This window comes from Chironomus tepperi, unplaced genomic scaffold (assembly GCF_022539635.2).
Source record: "Chironomus tepperi strain 1889 unplaced genomic scaffold, CSIRO-AGI_Ctep_v1 contig_33, whole genome shotgun sequence".
Lineage (NCBI taxonomy): Eukaryota > Metazoa > Arthropoda > Insecta > Diptera > Chironomidae > Chironomus > Chironomus tepperi.
Window position 1 is genome coordinate 870,580 of NW_027226155.1, and position 24,155 is coordinate 894,734.

Consider the following 24,155-nt stretch of genomic DNA (forward strand, 5'->3'; position numbering starts at 1 on the left):
TACTTACACTAAATTCCAACCTTAAATTTAAATATTCCTCAATATTTTCCAAGAAATTCAGCAATATCCACAGCTAACCATCGAACGGCTTCCTAGTAAATACAATGGACACTGAGAGCAATTTCATGCAGCAATTGCGATCATCGCTGTTTTTTTAAAAAAAAATATCGTACAGTACGCAGTGAATTATAAATGCGACGATCTGTAAAGAAAAATAATAATAAAAAAATCACAAAAAAAATGCTATGCGAGTAAAACACACGAGAAGGAGTCTCGCGCTCTCCGGTGAGAAGTTCACGAAGCCGAATAATGAAGAAAGAAAAAAAAAACATTGAAGCTGGGATGTTATGAAGTATAAAAAGCAGATGACGGTTAGATATTTACCATCAATTGTAACTTAAAGCTCGAGAACACCACACAGTATTAAATATTAAAAGAGATGAATAAATTTGTTGTGGTAAGTTATGGAATAAGCAAAAGGAAATTAAAAGTGTTTGGAAATTTTGTGCAGCATAACATAAAAAGTGTCATAAATAATCGCATTATGGACTAAAGATTACTAAAGTGCATTAATATGGATGAAATCCAATTTAATAATCAGTGAAAAAAAACATTGCGTGTAATGCTAAGCTGAAATTAATCTTTTAAGCTGGATGATTGTCATTGAGTGATTTCGTAAAAAAAAAATAATCAAATAATTTTGGCATTAAATGTTATGAAGAGAAGAATTTTAATTGCAAAAGATAATTAAACTGTGTCAATGAAGATAAATATTTTAATGAATATCGATCTATAAATTGGAATTAAATATGATTGAGTAAATAGTCGAAAGCATCCTTTAAAGTAAAGACATTAGTCAAATATTTCGCAAGCGTCTATCATTTAAAGATTAAACAATCATAAGGATGTGCAAATAAATATGTAATCAGTATGGGACGCTTCAAGACAGGCTTAAAGGTTGCAAATTCCGAGTGGACAAGTATACGTTGTAACTAGTTGATGGCAAGTTAATGCCCGATTGATGACTAGTTCTAATGTATTTATGTCTCCTTGGCAATGCAATGAAAAATGAAAGTGGAATCTTAAGAATGAAAATAAGATCAAGAATCTGCATTTTGTTTTGATAAACAGCCAAAAAAAGTCATTAATAATGCATGGATTCTGTTGCAATGTCAACAACCAAAACGTGTTCAAAACGTGGATCTATATAATGCTTAATATATTTTTAGAATTTGAATAAATTACGAATAAATCTTGGAATTTGGTAAAATTAAATTAGAAGTCAAATGCATATCATTAATAAAGAATGTGAATGCTGGATTGATGATCAGAAACATTTGGCTTTCGAGTCAATAATTCCTGAGTAAAGCAAATCCTTAATCGTAGCTCTAGCGATCTTCTTATTGCTATATTACTACGGTTTTCTATTAAATATTTGAATTTGTCATAAATTGTACATTCACTTGCCATCAACGAGTTATAACGTAATTTTCTCAACTCGTGCATTTATAACACAGCCATAACAATCCTCCAAAATGCTAGTAATAACTTCATAGTAACTTAAAATCCGAACAAACAAGGAGCATGCTCATGATTTTGCTCTCAAAATTAAGCATGCCCAGGAATATACTCACAAAATTGAGCATCCTCAATCATATTGATTGACTATATTCACAAGCACGATCATTTAGATGGACACGCTCATTGTCTGTCATGGAAACACTTTCCTTCAATTTGAAACGAATACTTAAACTTCAAATTTCTACAAAATTGCTCATGCATCTCCATACTTTCAATTTTCAAGCATCAATTTTGTACATCTTCAACAAAACTAAGACTCGACAGGAAAAAATTAATTAAAAAATTTCACGACATTTTCATAATTCGCAAAAAACGACGTGAAAGTTCAAATTGAGATTTATGCAATGCAATTACGTTAAAATGGAGATGATCGTATTGATGGCTAATAATAAAAAAAAAGATGTAAAAAAAGTTTCACTTTCATTAGAGAAAAGTGCAGAGGAAAAAGGAGAAACAATACCGAGAAAAATGATCCTCAACGGTTAAAAAGGCAGGCACGCTGTTACAGCAGAATTAATCGTTTGTGATTTATAGGAAACAACTTTCAATTTCATTTTGTGCAGTCGTGGCTTTAAAAAAACAGTAAAACAAGTAAATTGAAAAAAGAGATGAATAATAACATCTGAAGTATGTAGGAAGATCCATAATGCGGAATTCAGTTGATATGCAATAAAAATATTTTTTTATTTAAGTGAAAATTTTTCATAGCTCATGAAACGTGAAATTATGAAATTTGACAGTTTTTAATTGTGAATTGTATAATAACATCCAAGTTATTTCCATTTTTTCACACAGTAAATCATGCATCATCATTAATCTCTTGTGAACCAAATGGTGGGCAAATTTAATGAAAAAAAATACAAAAAACATGACATAGATATGGTTCAAATATAATGCTACAAACCCAGATAATGCATAATTGATAGGTCGTCTTATAAAGTCGTATGGTTAGAAACTATTACAGCATTTTATTGACCTCAGACTCGTACTTTTACTTTCATTTTTTTTGCGCTCTTTCTTTCTCTCATTGCTTCTTTATCTTCGAACATCATTCACGGTCGAAAATAGACGGAAAAGAAATGTTATTACTTCTTATTGTGATTTTAATTATATAATTTTATATTTTGTTGTCTGTGCGCTTGACATTCTGCTTTATTAATGACATTTTGGAATTTATCGCGCTCACTTCTTTTTTAAAATTAAAATTTTGAATTTTGTTAAAATTTGAATTTTTTTAAAATCATTAAAATTTTACAAGCTTTCCAAACACTGATCATGATTGACGCTGCTAGTAATTCCACTAATTAATAGTCTTAACCTCAATCACAGCACGAGTTTACACTAAATTGTATACTCACTTAAAGTGCAAATTACAATTAAATTACATAATCTAATAATTGTCTTCGTTTTTCTTCTCAGGTATTTGTTGTGGCTTTTGCCTCAAGCGCCTGCGGTGAGGCTGGCTACGCATATAGCCGTCCATCATCCGGTGGACACAGCAGCGGTGGTTACAGCGGTGGATTCGGTGGATCATCAGGTAAATTTATGAGTGCTAAAGTGATTTATTGATTTACTAATGATTTATTGAATATTAGGTGGATATTCATCATCACACATTGGAGGTGGATACTCATCAGGATCAGGATTCGGTGGTGGATTTGGTGGTGGTAGCTCAGGATACCAACAAGTCGCCATCGGACACCAAGGATCAGAAGGTTTAAACATTGACCAAAAGTTATTGCATACAATTGAACAAATCTTGGTTCAACAAGAAAATATTGGAGGCGGTGGACGTGGAGGCCATGGTGGTCATAGCGGTGGACATGGAGGAATCAGCTCATCATATGGCCCACCTTCACAATCATACGGACCACCATCACAATCATATGGACCACCTGGCTATAGCTCAGGACGTGTTGTTGGTGTCCAATTCGGACATGTCCAACCATCTCGTCAAGTTGCTCAATACTTGAAACAAGAATCAATCTCAGGTGGATATGCTCCAAGTCAATCATATGGTGCTCCATCAGGCGGATACTCATCATCATCATTCTCAGCTCCATCATTCTCAGCCCCAAGCAGCTCATACGGTGCCCCAGCAATCTCAGCTCCAAGCCAATCATACGGTGCTCCATCAGGCGGATACTCATCATCATCATTCTCAGCTCCATCATTCTCAGCCCCAAGCAGCTCTTATGGTGCCCCAGCAATCTCAGCCCCAAGCAGCTCATACGGCGCTCCATCATTCTCAGCACCAAGCAGCTCATACGGCGCACCATCACGTCCAAGCTCATCATATGGCGCACCATCACGTCCATCATCATCATACGGAGTTCCACACTAAAAATGTTATTCAAACATCATCAAAACATGCCTGCCTACATGAACCTAAATCCTACTTATTATATAATCTAACGAGAGAGCGAGAGACAATTGCATTTCTTAATTAATTTATTTGTTACCGTTGTAAATAATTCTTGTCATAATCATACGAATAAGTTGAAGGAGACGAAGAAAATGTTTTTGTTAAATAAAATAAAAAGTTACAGTCGAAAATCATATCTCTTTCATTTATCTTGAATAACATTTTGTTGCAAATATTTTAATGGTCACTCGTCATTAGTTGAGATGTTGCGTAAGTGTATCTTATATTGAGGATTTTTTTGCAGGAAGGGAAGGTCTATGATTATTGTGTTGATTATGGTGATAAAAAAAATACTAAGTGACCAATTAGACAGGTTTGTTATTGATGATGATTAGGCATTTTATTTCCCGATCAGCATACTAATCAATAATCATCAATTTATCGCTTGATTATGACATGCGCTTATGTCATGAAAAATGCGACAAAATTTTCGTACTTGCAAATTTCTTTCTACAGTTGTCATAATAAAAGTAAAAGATTAATGAATGACATATGAACATGTTTAAGCATAATTCAAGAAAGACTAATGACAAGCAATTGTAAACTGTTAATGAGATCTGTCGATGTGAACTTTTTGCAACTATTCATAACTAACCCGAGCAGCACAATTCGATGAATCGAATTTTTCGCCAGAAATAGCGATTGGAATCAGATAGGTCGGAATCAGATGGGGTTGAAGGTCAGTAGTCATGGTGTCTTAAGGTCAGGGATCAGCAGCTGTCATAGTTTCGTAATGTCAAAGGGTTATTCAGGGGAACTCCTGGCATGATGACACCATGACAGCTGTCATTCAACCACCCTTGACCCCACATTTGGAAAAATTCATTAATTTGCTAGGGATTTTCATGAAAATACTCCAAAGCCGACCTTAATTCCTTGTGTTAAGATATCTACCTTGGGATAGCGCTGTCTAAGGTAGGGTTTCCAAAAACGGGAATTTTCTCGGTAATTCCCATTCCCGATTCCCGAAATTTCATGGGAACGGGAATTCTGGAATCCCTAGTCTAAGGTTTCTACCTCAGGATATCCCTGCCTAAGGGTATCATCCCGTCTTATTATTAATACGGCGACTTAACGATCTTCTACCAAACACAATGTGCTGCTCGGGACAAATGAAGTGAAATGCCATTTTGTGATGACTTTTACATTTGAACTAAACTCATTACGGTGTATTCAATGATATTTTAATGTAAAACTTATGAAAGCAATTAACTCATCAAAAAATGGGCTCGTTCGGATTACAGTTAATCAAAGTCAATTCGAGGATGAATGATTTTGATTCAATTTGAATGGTTAGCGTCTCTACCATCATGATAAATTAATGCAATTTGCGTACAATTTCTCGTTTCTGCATTTAGTTTCAAAGTTTCTTCATTTCATCTGATTTTTAAAATATGATAGAAAATTTTCACGCTTTCAGTCTGTCTTTCGCTGCAGTATTGCACAATCAACTGCTCTTTTAATGTTTATGCTCTAGTGCTTGTTTGTTGTTTACTTCCCTTTAGATGATTTATAAGGCTAGAGAGCTATTTTATCTTTTAATTGGACTTTCTTCTGGTAAAAAATACAAAAAGTTTGAGATCATAAATACTGATTGTTATTGTATTTTTTATGCATAAAACTGATGAAGATCTATCAAAAGTATATTAGAGGTGTAACTTTCCTTTCATAAGTTCAATTTTCATAAACGATTAACAAATTGAATCACCTACCCGAATAGACTAGGACATTGCTTATGAGTATGGTCAGAAAATTGATCATGGATTAAATTGATTGATTGAAATGATGAGGACGCTCATTTAAGTGAATATGCTCATTGTCTGTAAGATCCGAGCATCACATTGCAGTCTTAAGAGTGTCGCTATGTCACCGCTTTTAGGACAGGATGTGTTAATGCTCTGAGGGCCATGTGACGTCTGATATCGGTGAAATTTCGAATTAATGTGAAAATATTTGAATCCATAAATGTTTTATGTAATGCCTGGATCATTAAGATCTTTCTGATGGGACATCACCCTGTTTTTTTTTTGCTATCCGACCTACACCATTATTGAATATTCTGCAATTATGTACATTGGACTCGGAGTATCGTGTATCAAAACATCTGATGAAAAAACCTTTAGCTATTCAGATCATTTTGAGATCCAGAGCTGCGCTAGGGCGATTTGCGGCTAATGATTGTTTAAAGAGTGAAGGTGCACCAGACCACAGTACTCAAAAGACTTTAATATATATAGTGAAATCAAAACCACTCATTTAATGACGCTATTATCAGCTTATTGTCACTACCCTACAAAGGGAGGCTGTGAGCCGTGTTTCTACTAGACTTCCTAATCTATAATATGGAAAATACACTTGGATGCTAAGAATGACTAGTTCACAGTCCACATCTAATGTTAAAGATTAAGATCTTTTGGAATCATTTAATTGAATAAATTGTATGAAAAAGTTAACTTGACAGTTAGCAAACAATTTTTGTTTCAAGTTGACAGACACCGCCATCTATTGCATTTTTTAAGAAACAAATGAGAATGAAATAAAGCTGAACTTTTCATTGCGACTTGATTGCGGCCATAAATAACAAATCACAGCATTCTGACAACGGCTGATAACAAATCATAACACAACATATTCGATTGTTATTTTGACAATCATATTCGCAAAAAAATAATCTTATTTGATTTCCTTTTCTATGTGCTTGAATGGCTTTAATAAAAAGAATAAAATATTTTGTATTTTAAATTTTTAACTCGCACAAAGTTGATTCCGTTTTTTTGAATAAATTTCAATAAGTTTGTGACAATAATTCTGTTTTCAATTCAGTTCGATTATAGCCATGGGAGGTACCGGTCATCTTTAAATTTAAAAAATCATTTCCAGGACTTAATTTTTTGATTTGTTCCAAAAAAAATGTGCTAATTTTGAGAATTTCCTTGAGACTATATATTTTTGTGAATGAATCTACCTAGTTAAGTGATATAATCAAGAATTAAAATATTCGAAAAATATAAATTATTCTACCTGCTGACCCGATATGTAGTTGTTGTGTTAATGAAATCTATAGCAATAAATTTTTCTATGACGAAACAAAATAATTACCTTAAAGACTACCAAAACGGAAACGGATTAGCACGAAAGTGAAAAGAAGAAGCAAAAAAAAGTTTATAATCATATGCGCCAGGTTGTTATTTAAGTGATAAAATAACATAACAGGTAGACGACAAGTTTCCATTCAGAAAAAAAGAAATTTACAAGAATAAAATTTAGTTCATTTTGAGAATTGATGTGGTTAAGATAAGAATCTAAAAAAAATGGGTGCGATAATGTTTAAATATGTGCAGCTATTATGTGTTGCATTTTTTGTGAAAAATTCCAATTGTGCACGCAAAGCTGATGTTGTGGAAGTTGAACATTTAAAAATATCATCGAGAATTGCAATGTGTCAGCAATTCAATCCGAATATGGTGAGTCAATAATTGAATTTGATAAGAAAGTGGGAAATTTTAATTAAATTTTGCTGTCATGTATTACGGAAAGGCCAAAATATTGTGACCCAAGTGATTTTTGTGAATTTTTTGTCAAATCAGTGGTGGGCAACCTTTTAATTTTTCTGGCAAACCTTTAATAGTATGCCTCGACAAGGCATGTGGTTCATGGCATTTCCGAAAATTTTTGACGTCACACAGGTTGCCCACAACTGCTGTAAATCCATTGAATTAATCAAAATACTCAAATTTGCATTAAATTTTAAAATTCATTCGAATCTTGAAATCAACAAAATATCAAATTATTCAACTTCCTTCCTTTCTCGATCAACAGACACTCGAACAATGCTACAACAACATAACGTCAGACAACTCCGCCGAGGATATCATATTGGAATATGAGACCAAACTTAATGAAACAGATTTTCATCTCTTTTGTCGTGATGCTCATAAAATGATAATTGAAATAGATCATCACGTGGATTATACAGATGACAATGAAACATTCGTATTTATGCTAATACTTGAAGAATCAACTGGAAAATTTTTGGATCGAATGATTTACTTCGTAAGTGAACGCAATGTTTTTATTTCTCTATTGATTTTATAAGTTTAGCAATTTAAAATTCTAATTGACTTTGTTTTCAAACAAATTATTTTATTGTAGTCTGATGAGAAATTGACAAAAGTCACTGTGGATGACCTGAGTACGAAAGAGTCTACGAGTCTTTCGTATAATATTACTGTCTATGTTGTTTCGTCAAATGCCGCTGTTCAAAGGCTTGGAACTAAAATGTTTACGACATTAATGGAAGATTTTAAACCGGAAAATATAACAGAAATGGAATTTAAAGATCATAGTGAGCTTTATGTAAATGAAGACGAAGAAGAAGCTTTTAATCTCACAATTGGATGGAAACCAGCTAGAGATCATACATGTGATTATGAAGTTATCATTTTTGGTGATCATATGGAGCCTAAACCAATTTTATTAGACAGTCAGTATGAATATACATTTACAAATTTGCAAGCACATCAGAAATTCAGTGTTGGAGTTAGAGGCGTAAATGTCTATAAAAGTTTCCGGAGTGTCGAGCAATGGCGTGAATTTTCACTCAAAATATACTTCGACTTTAATGTTAAAATTAAGCATTTAGGTGAAGATTTATATGATATAAATATAAAATGGGATGAGATTGAGCCACGTCCGAAAAGCTTTGAAATTGAAGTCTGGGATCAAGGTTCAGAAACAATTGACAATATTACAACTGGATTCTATCATGCTAAATATACAGGGGTAAGTTAAAATATTTTATAATATCAAAATTAGCAATATTAATCATATTATTAATTTTCAGATTTCCAATTCCTTTGATTTTGAAAAGCTTGAATTATTTGGTCCAAATATCAAAATCATGGTTACTGGATTTGATGAAGACGATATTGAAATGTTCAGTGATAATCGACTTGAAGTTTTAAAAAAGAATCCACCAAGTAAAATTATGCACAGTTTATTTTATGCATCAATCGTCTTCATGATTGTCCTGATCATTGTACTTTATAAAATCTGGAAGGGCAGAATCGATTCATTTATTTCCCTGATGGCACAAAAGAGAATTGAAGACATGGACATCGAAGCTGTTAAATCAATGTCATCAGGAACTGTTTTAGAGCTGATTTCTGAATTAACAAAAGATGAATTTATGGAAGTTGACAAAGAGAATATTTCAGTGATGGAGCAACTTGGTGAAGGTGCATTTGGATTGGTGAAGAAGGGATTAGTCATAAGAAATGGAGAGAAGGAGCACGTGGCTGTTAAAATGATTAAAAGTAAGTACTGCTTCCTGTGAATGCTTAAGTATAATCCTTAGGTCATAAATATCCGGAGACAGATTTCCGGCAAGTTCAACCCTTATTTTTTTAATACCTTGCCTGCCTGTACAAAAATAACAAACTCTACAGCCACTAATCTGTTTATTTAGCACAAAAAGATGCAATATAATAATTTCTCTTCCTTTCATTTTTTCCTTCTTTACGCAGATACCTCAAATCTTGAAGACATCAAGCACTTCCATCAAGAAATAAAAGTAATGAAGTCAGTTGGTCATCATGAAAATATTGTCAGCATTGTTGGACATTGTACAGCGGATATTAAATATTTGATGCTATTGACTGAATATTGTGATGCTGGAAATTTATTAGACCTGTTAAGGTAGAAATTGTCAATTTTATTGCTATTAACCCTTTTTAATTATTGTTATTTCCACTTCCATTAATAGGTTTGAGTTCGCAAAGCAATTAAAGTTTTATGACACAAAAGGAAAATTTTCATCATTTGAAATAACAGTGGAAAAATATCCAGACAGTATGCTTAATTTTGATGTGTCTGAAAAAGACAAAAAGGAAATTTCCTACAAGAACATTGGATGTTCGGAAGTCCAAAAGAATCTCTTCGTTGTTAATCAAATGTACGACGATATCAATAATAATGCAAATAGTAATGGACAAGTCCTGCATGGAATTGAAATGACAGCAACAAATTCACTGTACCTAAAATTGAACAGTGACTCTATGAAACCAGGAACAGTTATAGAACTCAGAACAAAAGTTGAAGATCAATTGAATCCAGTTGATGACTTTTTGACATCCAAGGATCTTCTGTCATTTGCTAAACAGATTTGTGACGGAATGGACTTCCTGTCACGTAAAAAAGTCGTTCATCGTGATTTAGCAGCGAGAAATATTCTCGTCTGTTCCAATAAAACTGTCAAGATTTCCGATTTTGGGTGAGTAATTTAACATTTTATTTTAAATTAAGCATTTAAATTTAATCGGACTTATTTAAAATGCAGATTAAGCAGAGACATCTATCAAGATAATTTCTACAGAAAGACTGGCAATGGAAAATTACCAATCAAATGGCTTGCATTGGAATCAATGACTCATCAAGTTTATACTTCTCAAAGTGATGTGTAAGTAGATATGTAAATTTGATACTAGCTGTAACCATTTAGATACCTTGGCAAAGATCAAGGAAATGATTCATTCTTCCTGAATAGCACTAATTGGTCAATCGATCATGAATCAAGCTCCAGACTGACGTGACTCTGACTTGGTGCCGATTCGATTTAAAATCGGATTTGGCATCATATCAGAGTCATACAAGCCAGTTGCTGGGTTTTGGATCGGTCAACTGTCTTGTGCTATTCGGGTGTGAACATTGAACTAAATTAAGACACCAAACCCTCTTTAATTCCAGCATTAAAAACCAAATTCCTAACTAATTAATCAAATTTATCTTTCAGATGGTCATTTGGGATTCTCCTCTACGAAATCGTAACCTTAGGTGCTGTGCCATATTCATCCATAAGTGTTGAGAATATCCTAAAAATATTAAAAACAGGATACAGAATGGAACGACCAAATCATTGCCATATTTTACTATACGAGCTGATGATGTTCTGCTGGCATGCAAATCCAATGGAACGTCCAACATTTGATGAACTTTCAGGGAAAATACAAAATTATTTAACTATGGAGGATATTTGGGGTGAACGTATTATTGATCTGCAGAAGATGTTTACTCAATGTGTGAATGAAATGTAAGTAATTAGGTCTTGATGATAAATTTTATTTCTTATTCTAATTATTTCTCATTTTTATTACAGGAACTATATGAAGCCATTAATATAATTAAATGTTGAATTACGACTATAGAAAGGCTATAAAGACATTATTATTGTAATTACATTAGAATAGTTTTAAGAATATTTTATGGACAATTTTATTCATGTTTGATAGTTTTGTGACATTTATTCCAATTTATGCTGTAGATTTAATTAATAAGGTAATAATCTAGGAAGAAACATGGCCTAAAATCCGAATCAAGCCTGATCTTGGTATCAGATTCTCGAACATTAATGCATCGTGTGCCTTCCGGAAATGCAAGCAGGACATTTATGGACCGTTATGATTGATGACTTATAAATTTAATATGATTACTAGTTTTTAAGTGAATTTAAATATTTTTAATAAAATAAGCTTTTGTACAAAGGACAATAACTTCTGTGGTCTTAATTAATAGGTCATAAGTACTAATACGTAATATTTAATAAGAAAAACTTATTTGCGATAATTATTTAAATAAATGTTAATATCAAAGCTGAAGTAAACAAATTGACACGTGGAACTCTCGAATAACACATTGTGTTTGCTAAGGCATTGTTACGTCGTTATTTTAAGGGTATAACGCGAAGCTTCTCTGATAGAATATAATACAATAGAATATAATGTTGGGTTCGCTTATAGCAACGGCACTGCGATCGGTGATCTGTTGTACCATCCCGAATTCTCTACAAAATGCCTAAAACCTTGATGAAGCCAATAATAGTGTTGTTTTGGTATGTCTGCATCTACAAAGAATGTGTAAGCTTCTCTGCTGGTACCTTAACAAGAGATGTCGGTCCATTTTAACGACGAAAAATGCGACTTGTCGAATCATATCAATAGGGACTATGAATACATTTGAAAAGACGGTTAGGATTTTATGATACAAATCAGAGATAGGACAAAGTTGATGTTTTAAAAAACTATTTTATTGTGAATATGATCCAATAAATCTATACAAAATCAAACTTTACAGTGATGGGCAACATGTGTGCTCACACTAGTGTGTTGCCAAAAATGCTATGAAACACCATGAACCGTTTGCATTGTACGATTTCGATCGAGGCTTATCACTGAGTTGTTTCACAAAAAATAAAAGGTTGACCACCACTGATCTATTTCAGAACCATTTTTATAATTAATACAACTTTTATTCTTCAGCTACACCAATTATTTATTTTGTTCAATTGGAATTCCATGTTCTTAACATTTACAGTTTATTTCATGACAAAAGAATGAATATGAAAGGTTGGTTTAGGTCCATTGAAGGCACAAGACGAAGACGAGTTGGCTTCCATCGATGTTGTACTGCTTGATATTCTCCACAATCTGAATTTATTTATTCAGAAGCTCTTGTATTTATAGGAACTTTTCCTTATCATATCTTGTATTTCAGCATAATTTTTATCAATGAACATTCTATGTTACAACATTTTTGACAGGTAAATAATAAGAAGCTAAGGTATACAAATCAAAAATGTTTCCTTATCAATTCTTGTAGTAGCTGCAAAACAAAGACATTTCTTGATGTCATGGCATTGAAAAATAAGCAAAAAAATTTAATATTAGAGAAAAAAATATTTTTTTTTTATTATTTTGTGTGAAAAAAGTGTGACCAAAATCCATATCAATGATATATTAAATGAGAGTTTTCTGCCAATTCCATAGAGTTGTCAATGTCCATTTAAGTGTGTTCTTGAGGTCATCATTTTTATATTCCGGATCAGTATCAGTTTTTGGATTTACCAGCAGCCACCTCCGCATCCGCCCATGCCTCCCATACCGCCCATACCTCCCATGCCTCCCATTCCCCATGGTGACATCATTGGTCCCATTCCTGTAAATTTAAAGAAATTAAATTTATTAAAATATTCAAAAAATAAATTTTGACTTTTTTTGATAATTATTCAATTTGTCAGTTAAATCAATCCATAACTTACCCCACATGTATGGATTCATTTTTATTAGGATTTGTTAGTTTTAAACGTCAGAAAACCAAAAGCGAACTGATGATTTTTCAACTGAAAAAATTTCTTTTTATACTAAAATTTGTGACAAAAAAAGTTATCTAAAAAAACAATTGACATAACATAAATTAATGATTACAAGAAGACGTAAATACACATTATATTTTCGCAATATAAGATAAGTATCTTATTTTATTGGAAAAGTCAATGGCAGTAAATGGAAAGAGAATTATTAATTTTACTGTCACTCAGGTGAGTTAGATAAAATAACAAAAGAATATGCGGAAGCTTCTATTTTGATTAAAAATTCTTTTTTTATTCGTGTTAAAGTTGACATGAGACATAAGTAGCACGCAATACAAATACGCAGTTTTGAAATTATAATTAATTATTTATTTATTTGTAAATTGAAGATTCATGAACTATTTTATTTTAGGTATGAAGTCACATCAATGGAAAATCAGTGATATCACATAAGTACTCCGTCATGGTGATTTCTTTATTTACTGTCAAAACATATCACATTATCTTGAGAAGTGTCATGGAAACATTTATGTCGGTCAATGTCCTTGACATACACTTTTCTAAAATTGTAAATATTTTGGTTTTAGAATTTTGCTATTCGAAATGTCTAAAAATCGTAAAAATTGCATTTTTTCGGGTTTTTTTCATGCATCTTGATAAGATGCCGACTTTTAAGACTTTGTGACAACTCAAGCAATGCAAGTTTTAAAAAATCAATTTCCTCGCATTACATAATAAGTGAATGATTGCTAAAAATTGCAATTTATAAGAAAATAGTGTCGGACTCTTACTCAGTGCTGAATATAGAATATATTCTTCAATGTGATTACTTAATCTGCACAGACCACACACTAAAGATCTGAAAGATTCACAAGACATTAAAATTCTTATCGAATTAATTGAGATATTTTTTTGTTCAAAAAGGAGATTCTAATCCATAATTTTGAATGTTAAGTGTATTCCTGACACATCCTAGATTACATCGCTACACAATAATGTAATACACTGAAAATGTCACTCAGGAGTGCTTTGAATTGTGTTTCTTCCTACGTCACAAGAAATTTAATTTTGTTGATATTGATAAGTGCTTCGCAAAATATTTAGAAAAACACTGAACAAACAATGAGCAGTCCATGAGTATGCTATCAAAATTGAGCATGCTCAATTATATTGTTTGATTAAACATAAGAGGACGTTCAGTTGAGGTATCGTGGATGTGTTCATTGACTGATAGACATAAAAAACTGAAATTAAAATATTAAAACTTATGCATTCAATTAGGAAATTAACATTAGAATATTTTCATTATATTTATTGACCAGATTTCATTTCAATTACAAAAAATTAATAAAGGTTATTTTGAGTTGCCATACAGATGATATTGATGTTTGATTAAAATTTGATATAATAGTGATTAAAAGTACATTCCTCCCATGCCACCCATTCCGCCCATTCCTGTTAATGATAAAAAATAATTTTTAATTATAAGTTAGTTTAATATTTTATCTACAAAGTTGTAGAACAGGAACAAAAATTGTAAACTGAAATATTTTCTTAAAAAATCCCCCAAGAGCACAAATCGGTTAATTGATCAAAAATTTGGCTCCACACCCGAATGGACAAAAATACAAAAAAACAATTTATCAATTTTAAATGAGCTTGGCATCAGCGAGTTACAACTTATTAAAATTGACTTTGACTTGATGCACGATTTAATTTGAATCCAGAATTAGTTCTAATTTCGACCAAGTGGCGGGTTTTGGATCAATTAATCGACTTGTGCTCATCGAGATCACGAAAGCATTTATTGCTGATCTAAATTATGAACAATCTTATCAACTTTGTCACTATTCATTAATTAACTTGTAATTAACTTATTATATTTTTTTTGTGAAATTATCATGGAGATTTTTATCTTGTTGTTAAAATGCGTAGAAATTTATCACAAATTACGTCTAAAATTTATAATCGAGAATTTTTAGGACTTTATAAAAATCACAGGCTTATCCAGACCAAATTTTTTGAAAACCAACTGCTAGTTTTTTATAATTCACTCTGATTTCACCTTTTTGTCACTTGATTCTTGCTAGAGATTTCATAATTTTAACAATACAAAATAAAAAAACCAACCAATTTTTAGTCTTCATTATTAACAAAAATCAATTTTTGATTTAGTCCCAACTATATTCTGTAGTTCTGTAGAATAAATTTCTTATCTTTTACCTGGCATCATTGGATATGGCATCATTGGCATCATTCCTGTATGAGAAAAAATTGAAGAAAATCAAATTAAAGCTTTTCAAGTTCAAATATTTCTCATAACAAACCTGGCATTCCCCACATGTATGGATTCATTTTGTTTTGATTTTTTAAGATTTGTTGTTTAATGTCTCAAAAAAGTTCAGTTTGACTGTCGATTCGATTGGACGGTAATTGGGCCTTTTATAGTTTGAAGAAGAATGCTGTCAAAAATTATTTATCTTAATGTAATTGGAACAGCAGCTTTAATTGACCGACTTGTACACATTTATCAGGAATGAGCTGAACTGAAAAAGGTAAACAAAAAAATCAAAAACAAAATGTCATTTAAAGTTGGACATGCATGAGTAACTTTATTAATTCTTCAAATTTTAAATATAATTATTCAAAAATTTGATCCAGGATGGTCCATGGTCAATATTGATGTACCCAATTTAACAAAGGCCGATAATTCATCTTGAGGTCGTCTCCGGTTAGTTGATATTTAACAGCATTGATAGCATGGACAGAAGTTCTTACAGCAGACTCCACCGCATGGATAGAAGTTTTTGCAGCATGGAACACATGGATTACAGCACCAGAACATTGGAGACATCTTTATTTTTGGTTTGATTTGAAGTTTATTAAGCTTGAAAACTTGAAGAACTGATGATTTGATGACAAGAACTGCTAGTTTTTATACTAAAAAGTCAATTGTCTGGAAATTGATTGAATGGAACTAAAAACTCAAAGTAATTTTTATGGATGAGTGTACTTATCAATTTATTGCTTTATTTTCTAATTGTGTGACCATAATCCATGCTAATTAACATTATGTCTATTTAATTAACATCCATTTCCTATCAATAATGAATTGTTATTGCTGTTGTCGACATTGTAATCAGTCATCGTAAGGCTTAACATCCACATCCGCCTCCCATACCGCCCATACCTCCCCATGGCATACCACCCATCATTGGATTCATTCCTATTGAAATTTTTGAAAACAAATAATTAAAAAGAAATTGATGATAGGCTCAATGGCTACTCACCCCACATATATGGATACATTGTCTGGTTATTTGTAATTGTTTTTTAAGCTTACTTGAAAGTTGGAATTGAATTGATGACTTTTAATTGTTAAATCTAGCTTATATAGTGAAATTCTAATGAAATCGACCGCAAAACCTCTGACATTTTACAATTATTGATTGCAATCTTGCAACTGTAATTATGTAGCATCGATCATTTACAATTGATAAAGCAAATATTGTTCCTGTAAATTCAATGGTAAATAATTTTCAATAACATTTGAGTTTCAAAGGTGAATTTCTGTGACTTTATTGTTTAAAAATATTTCGTGATGCAAACAAGTGCGCAGTTAAATTCGTCTAAAGGAACGCCGTGTAATTCAACATGATTGAACGTCTTCATTTCCTCATGTAGCTTCTAAGCTCCAATATTAGTGACTGATTTGATCCATTCGGTTGCTTCTGATACTTTTGAGTAGACACCTGGATACTTTTCGTCAGCACATGAAACACCAAAGCTAACAACACCGAGAAGAGTTCCATAGTAGACACTTTCAACTGGACCGCCAGAGTCACCTAGAAAGAAAAAGAGAAAGAGAAATAATGATTTTAACCTGCATCTAAAGGTTGTAAAGGAAGGGATTGACATCAATGACATAGAGGCATGACTAGGTGAATCTATCACTGTATAGTCTAAATTGTGAGACATAAGACCTATTGTTACATGCTGACTAGTTTCACATAACTACTGACCAACCTCATTAGGCCCGAACAGACAAGGAGCATATTCATGAGTATGGTCACAGAATAGAGCATGTTCAATCATAAAGATTGAGTATACCAATGAGAACGCTCATTTAGGTGACTTTTCTCATTGCCTGCCAGATGGGAAAGTGAATCATTTACCTTGACAAGAGTCCTTCTTTTCACCAGCAGCACAAAACATATTCTTAGTAATCATATTCGGATATGCAGTTTTACATGTCTTTGAACTAGAAATCTCGACAATGACGCCTCTCAAAAATTCACTTGACTGCATAGCATCTTGAGTAGAACCTAAACCTGAAGTCAAGACATGAGCACCTTGATAATACATGTAGGATTCACCAAGTTGAATCGCTTGACGTGTTGAATCAAATTTCAATGGTACTTTGAGCTTAAGCAACATGAAGTCATTGTCAAGTGTTGAAGCACTGTAGTTTGGATGAGAATAAACACTCTCAACAGCATGAATTAAGCCACCACGTGATTTACGTGAGGAACCTGTTCGGATTGTGAAGTTTTGAGCATGTTTTTCTTCACCACAATGAGCAGCTGAGAGGATCCACGATTCACTGATTATTGATCCACCACAAATATGTCTGTCGTTGAACAGAAGGGATGCAAAGTATGGAACATTGGTGATATCCATAATTTGACCTCCGACAATTTTACTTCCTCCTTCACCTTCCGATTTTCCAAAACTTAATTGTAAAATGATCAAAAAACTAAACAAAATATATTTTAAATCCATTATTTGAGTTTGAATTAGTGAAGTTAAGCTATGAATTAAGTTAGAAAGTGAAGAACTTTAGCTTATATAGCCATTAAAATTGTCAAAAAATATAGAAAAACGATAAAAATTTGACAGGTCTGTAGTTTATTGTCTTCATATTTTGATGGTAAAACAATAGAATAAACTAATTCATAGATTTTAAATTACCATAAAGACCATTCATATTACCAAAATGTACTGATTTGATGATTAGAAATCATTAATGTTAGAAAAACCGTTACAAAAAATATTTGAAATTATTCTTTCTGATCACAGAGCCCTCTGAATTTCACACCACGAAAAAGTTTTGTTTACGTTTTATCAAAAATTTTTCATCATCATCAAAAAATAGAAAATTAATTAAAATAGCATTAAATATGGCTGAAAAAACAGAAAATCCGTACGATATGAATAGCTCCAGCTTTGATGCTGACAAGTATTTACAAAAATTACTTAAGGTTTGTCTCCAAATTCCCCAAACATATTGAAATTGTCAATTTCTAATTATCTCAACTTTTAGTCATGTAATTTAAAGCAAATTATGGACACAGAGGCTATAATCGTTAAAGATACACAAACATTGACATCAGAAATGCAGACATTAGTTTATGAGAATTACAACAAGTTCATCTCAGCAACAGAAACAATTAGAAAGATGAAAACAGATTTTCTGGAAATGGAAAATGAGATGAAAAAGTTAGCGGATAATATGAAGGAAATTACACATTCTAGTGATCAAATAACTGGAACATTACAAGAAACAAGAACGGAATTGACAAAGTTGACAGAGAAAAGTGCACTCCTTAAGAAATTGTCTGGAATCTCGTCACTTCCATCAATATTGACTCAATTAGTTAATGAGAGAAATTACATTCAGGCTGTTCAAGAATTTACTAGAGCAAAACGTGTGTTGGAACTCTATGGCAATCAGCCATCATTCAAAGGCATACAAGAAGATTGTGCAGTAATTATGTCAAATTTACAGACAATTCTCAAAGAGGATTTCCAAAGAGCAGATAAGAAGACAATTCACTTGACAGAAACTGGCGAATTACTCCTTCAACTTGGCGAAAGTCCATCAAATCTCTCAAAAGAAATGCTTCAATTCGCTACACAAAGATTACATGACGAACTAATTCTCCTTGGTGACCAAACAGAACGCGATATGATTGATTTTGTCGATATTGGAATTGAGGGCTTTTTAAATGACTTGACATTAGTCACAAGCTCATTTTACGAGATGTTTGTGACGAAACATTTTGACTGCGAAGATGATAGTTTCCAAGAATTAGCACGATCGAATCTCAATGAATTTGTAAACAAAAACATGACCGCATACTTGAATTTAGTCCAAGAAAGAGTTGAGAGTGAGACGGGTGATACACAAATATTATTACGTGCTTTAGATCGTCTTCATCGACGTTTATGTGCAATGAAAAATCTCGGAAGAGGAATTGAAATTTCTCGTACGGGAATTGATTTAATTATTCATTCAATACAGCAGCTTTGTCAGACACACTATAAAATATTAAAAGATTCATTTAATGACAATTTAAGTTCAATTCGATTGACTTTAGTGACATCGAAGAATGATGGAAGCTTGACGGAATTGATTGATACGCTTTATGTTAATACAATTGAGAAGGTTAAGGGCGTACTGCAAGATCTTTTAGTTTTTCTTAATCCAGAATGGTCATTTAACATTAAAATGGAGCATAAAGGAATTTCATGCATTGAAGGCATTCGCGAGAATCTTCTCGTTGCTTTTTTGCGTCATATTTCAACTGTGGTGACGTCATTTTCGGATATTAATTCATCATGCCCAGCAAATCTCTTGTTAGTTCTCTCAAAAGTTTGTTTAAAGCTTGAAAAGGGCGGAATTCGGTCGCTCTTGAATCTCGTCGATGAGCTTTATGAAATTGATTCTGAAAATTCGTCAGTTTTGACTCATGAAACGGAATTGAACTCAGAAATGCTGGAATCTGCAAAAACATTACTCGATGCATATGTTCGAGTACAAGGCATGAATGTCTCACAAATGTTACGCAAAAGTGTTGAAACTCGTGACTGGATAAATTGTTTAGAGCCTCGATCTGTTCGTGCTGTAATGAAACGAGTTGTTGATGAATTAACGAATATTGACGGAACTTTGGAAGAGCTTTTTGAGTCTGGACAACTTAATACGACAACAAGCAGTGACTCGAGTAGAAAGACCCATTTTAGCATGTCAATGCAAGGAAAATCGCAATATCGATCAACTTTATCTAACTTTACATCATCACAAGCTGACAATAGTTTAGTACATCGATTATTTTCGGAACGTGTTGACATTTTTAATTCAGCTGTTGACTTTTCAAAAGTTTCAATCATGAGTGGAATTATAAGAATCAGCTTAAAAACCTTATTAGAATGCGTAAGATTGAGAACTTTTAGCAAATATGGACTGCAGCAGATACAAGTCGATGCACATTATCTACAATTGAATCTATGGCGATTTGTTGCGGATGAGAAGTAAGTTATTATGTGCTAAAAATTAATTATCGTGATTAATTTTTTGATATTTGCTGCTTCAAGCTATACTTTGATGCCTGCCTTAAAAACCTTTAAATATTCATTGCTTCTTATTTTCCAGCATAATTTACATTCTGCTTGACGACATTCTCGGCTCAGCCGTGCTTAGATGTGTAGAGAAAAATCCCTCAGGAATGCTAATGGAACCAAATGCTGTGGATTTAATTGTCGAGAGATTTTAAATGAAACAATTATGATTTATTGTGAGTCTTAATACAGTTAAATTATTTATTGTAATTTCTTTTTTTTTTCATATTCTTCTTTTAAGTTTTATTCTCAATGGACGAGGGATTGAATAATTGAAATTGGAGAATTTAAGTATTAGCTGCAATTGTGAGAATTTGTTTCTATTGATCAACATTGTGTTGATACTCACCACTATACTACCGAGTAATTAAATAAATTTATAAAAGTGACGAAATTGTATGAATCATAGAATTTATTAGGAAATTCATAGTCATTGAAGAGGAAAAAGATAAGATTTTTTTTTTGAAAAATCATTCAAATTATTCTCACGTTCTATAGTCAAAATATTACAAATCCAGCACAAATTATTAAGGATTGCAATATCTGGAGTTCCCTGATTTCATTAATAATCGAACTAAATTTCTTCATAAATTCGTTATAATTTTGTATTAAAATAGATTAATTAAATATGAAATTCTCTTGAATTTTGAAGAAAAGCTTACAATTTCTTAATTCTATAAAAATAGGCCGATTAAACATTTTAAAATTCTACATTTTCAAATTTCTCAAAAAATATATTTAAATTCTAAATTACAAGTTCCAGACTTAATGTTTTCTATAATTTTTAAAGCACTACTGTTAAAATTGTAAATTCTCCAATTTTTTGTTTATTAAAAATCAATCCCATTTTTAAGTCAGGTTTTGGGATGTTCCTTCATTATGTCTGATCAAATCTAGACATGCTGCATACATCCCAAAACCCATTTTTTGACAATTTAATTTCCTCAAAAATTCTTAGTTATTAAAATTATATTTTAAAACATTTTTATGCATTCCATTGTGCACTGTTATAATGTACAAGGATTAACAACATTATTTATAATCAGAAGACAGTAGAAATACAAGAAAAAAAATATGTTAATTTATATAAGAGTACTTAAATATTAGAGAAGAAATCAAAAGGAGAGTAGCAAAATTAAGGATTTTTAAGTCAGATTCTTGAGATCTTCAAAAACGAAAAAATAAATTTACTAATAAAAAAATTGAGAAAAAAAGAGTTTTTTTTATTAATATTTTTAAAAACTATAATAGGAGCGGGATTAAAAAAGATGTGGTTAGTTGACTGTATAAAGAAAGTTATTCGGAAGTTCAAATTAAATCTTTTTCGGAAATTTACGTTTAGAAGTCGTTCATTAATCAATAAAATTGGATTTTCAAATTCTGATCTGATCTGAAATTTTGAAAATTTAAATTTAATTTCAAATTTCAAATTTTTTCACTTTTAAGTTAATAATTTATTAATTTGAACATTCATTCCGAATCATTTAAAACATCATAGTTGAACGACTCCCAAAACTGATTGCGAATTATTATTATTATTTTCATTTATAGCTTTTTTTGCACCTTTTTCTTGTAATAACATTGACTGCTTTTAGTGTAGTTATTTAATTGCGGATCTATTAAACTAATATAGTACATATGTAATGTGAAAAAAATGAATAACTAGGATAAACACTGATATAGAGTCCAAAAATATAATTATTGATGAACGTTCAAAGAATTTGTCGCACTTAGTCAATCCAAATATGCTTTTTATATTGAAAAAATAACAACCTTTCTTTCATTTTCTTGTCGCACAAGCAGGCAATGACAAATAAATTTGAACATTCTTCAATATTACAACTCACAGTGTCCACGACCTACAACAAATTATGACGTCATAATTATGCAGAGAAATGTGCAAAAGCATTTAACGAGTTGAAATGTTCAGAAGGAACTGAAACAATTATTTTATTATTATTTTTCTTGAGTAGGCATTTCTGTGTTTCACTCTCTAATAAATTTTTTATCTATTAATCTATGTCTGCTTCTGTCCATTATCCTGTTTATTCATTGCCCCAGCAATTTTCTCTTCTAAACTTGCTTCAGCTGATTTTTCTGGCACATCTGAACTTGTTTGTTGTTGTACTTGATTTACATTATCGTATGATGAATTTTTCGACGTTCCATTCAATTCCAGCGTTGGTTGGGTCTGTTCCATATTATTTTGATCTACACTAGCCTCTTGTTGTGTTGCATTTTCATTGCTTTTACTCTTTTCTACACCATTATTATTACTATTATTGTTTGCTTGCGTCGCTTCCTCATTCTTTGCTTCTAGGAGTGAAATAAGGCTATTAATGCATTTTATTGCTTCACGTCTGGCATTTTTGATATTATCTTTTCCTTCTGCATCGATATCATCAAGTTTTAATAAATTCTGTGTCAACATCTCATCCAGAAAGAGATATTCCTTACGATCAGCTCCATTATATTGCTCAACACGTCCCATAAGCTCTAAAACTGATTGTTGGATCTTTTGGATTTTGGTAATTGAATCTTCAAGTGCTTTCTGTTTTGCAGCAGCTGCTCTTTGTTCTTCTGTTGGCTGTGGCTGCTCCTGAGGAATTATAGGAACTTGCTGTTGTTCTGGAACTGGCTGCTGTGGAGGAGGTGGTTGCTTTGGTGGCGTTTGTTGTCGCTGAGGAGTCGAAGATCTTTTTACATTATCATGTTGTACTGGAATTGGACGTTCAGATGATCCAGATTGTCTCAAATTATGTACATTTGGATTTGCACCGCCTGATGGCGATTTTCTAGGTTGTTGACTGTGAATTGGTGATTCACTGCGACGATTTGATGGACTTGCAGAACGTACATTCGAGAAAAAGTCAGGAAAATCAGTACGAACTGGAAAATCTTTAGTTCGTTCAAAAATCGATCCATGAGGCATATTCATCTCACTAAATCCCATATCATCCATATCACTAAAATTCATTGGTGGTCTACCAAAATTATGATTTTGATTTTGAAAATATGGATTTTGATGCGACGACTGAAACGGTCCTGCTGATGATTCAGCTGATGCAAAAGCGGAGGAGGACGTCGAATTCGAAGAATTTTGCGCTGATGCATTCGAATTGGCATTAGAATTATTTTGTTGAGTATTATGATCTCTATTTATGATGGGCTCATCACGTCCCTCGACGAAAATCGGAATATGTCGAACTTTTTGGGAATTTTCCATTCTTCACGAAATTTCTTATAAATTTTCACACTTTTTTTTTTCTTTTTTCACAGATTTTTCTTCTTTCTTCTTAATTTATCTTTATTTCACAAAATTTAATTAAATTTTTGTGTCAAATCACTCTATGTTTTGTTCTTAACACATTAATAATTTAAATCACACTAATTACACTCTCTGAATGTGGCTATGATTAATTCTTATAGATTTTTCTTCGATCTTTGTGGAACTTACTCGATAGTCTACACCCAAAGAAATTTTTTAAATAACCTCAATTAGAAGTTTCTACGTTATGAAAGTTTTTATTTATTTTTTCTCTCAGTGTTTGATGTTCAGTAAAAAAGTTCATTTCATTTCAGTTCAAAAACTATTCAGTAAATAAT

At 32.1% G+C, this 24,155-nt stretch overlaps 5 protein-coding genes and 1 long non-coding RNA gene across 6 annotated transcripts; 3 read left to right on the forward strand and 3 right to left on the reverse strand.

Moving 5' to 3' along the window:
* The first annotated feature begins 387 nt into the window (after positions 1–387).
* LOC139094890 (pro-resilin-like) lies at positions 388–4,137 on the forward strand. Its single transcript, XM_070646118.1, has 3 exons — positions 388–457; positions 3,001–3,118; positions 3,177–4,137. The coding sequence occupies exons 1-3, from the start codon at positions 440–442 to the stop codon at positions 3,923–3,925; spliced, it is 885 nt and encodes a 294-aa protein (XP_070502219.1). The 5' UTR covers positions 388–439; the 3' UTR covers positions 3,926–4,137.
* A 2,629-nt stretch (positions 4,138–6,766) lies between these two features.
* On the forward strand, positions 6,767–11,379 carry tor (tyrosine protein kinase receptor torso). Its single transcript, XM_070646077.1, has 9 exons — positions 6,767–7,470; positions 7,826–8,059; positions 8,159–8,788; positions 8,850–9,321; positions 9,532–9,703; positions 9,771–10,277; positions 10,344–10,463; positions 10,797–11,093; positions 11,160–11,379. Exons 1-9 carry the CDS (start codon positions 7,318–7,320, stop codon positions 11,182–11,184), a joined length of 2,610 nt encoding a protein of 869 aa, XP_070502178.1. The 5' UTR covers positions 6,767–7,317; the 3' UTR covers positions 11,185–11,379.
* Positions 11,380–12,715: 1,336 nt separating this feature from the next.
* LOC139094912 (uncharacterized) lies at positions 12,716–13,211 on the reverse strand. The gene is made up of 2 exons (XR_011544805.1): positions 13,098–13,211; positions 12,716–12,994 (listed from the first exon to the last, which is right to left on the reverse strand). It is a non-coding gene; the product is annotated as an uncharacterized lncRNA (long non-coding RNA).
* Positions 13,212–15,733: 2,522 nt separating this feature from the next.
* LOC139095124 (trypsin-1-like) lies at positions 15,734–17,963 on the reverse strand. Its single transcript, XM_070646380.1, has 3 exons — positions 17,324–17,963; positions 16,439–16,993; positions 15,734–16,374 (listed from the first exon to the last, which is right to left on the reverse strand). Exons 1-2 carry the CDS (start codon positions 17,928–17,930, stop codon positions 16,836–16,838), a joined length of 765 nt encoding a protein of 254 aa, XP_070502481.1. The 5' UTR covers positions 17,931–17,963; the 3' UTR covers positions 15,734–16,374; positions 16,439–16,835.
* Positions 17,294–21,031, forward strand: Vps51 (vacuolar protein sorting 51). Its single transcript, XM_070646368.1, has 4 exons — positions 17,294–18,409; positions 18,472–20,462; positions 20,584–20,725; positions 20,791–21,031. Exons 1-3 carry the CDS (start codon positions 18,329–18,331, stop codon positions 20,702–20,704), a joined length of 2,193 nt encoding a protein of 730 aa, XP_070502469.1. The 5' UTR covers positions 17,294–18,328; the 3' UTR covers positions 20,705–20,725; positions 20,791–21,031.
* Positions 21,032–21,979: 948 nt separating this feature from the next.
* On the reverse strand, positions 21,980–24,021 carry stv (BAG domain-containing protein starvin). Its single transcript, XM_070646394.1, has one exon. The coding sequence runs from the start codon at positions 23,773–23,775 to the stop codon at positions 22,567–22,569; it is 1,209 nt and encodes a 402-aa protein (XP_070502495.1). The 5' UTR covers positions 23,776–24,021; the 3' UTR covers positions 21,980–22,566.
* Positions 24,022–24,155: the final 134 nt, after the last annotated feature.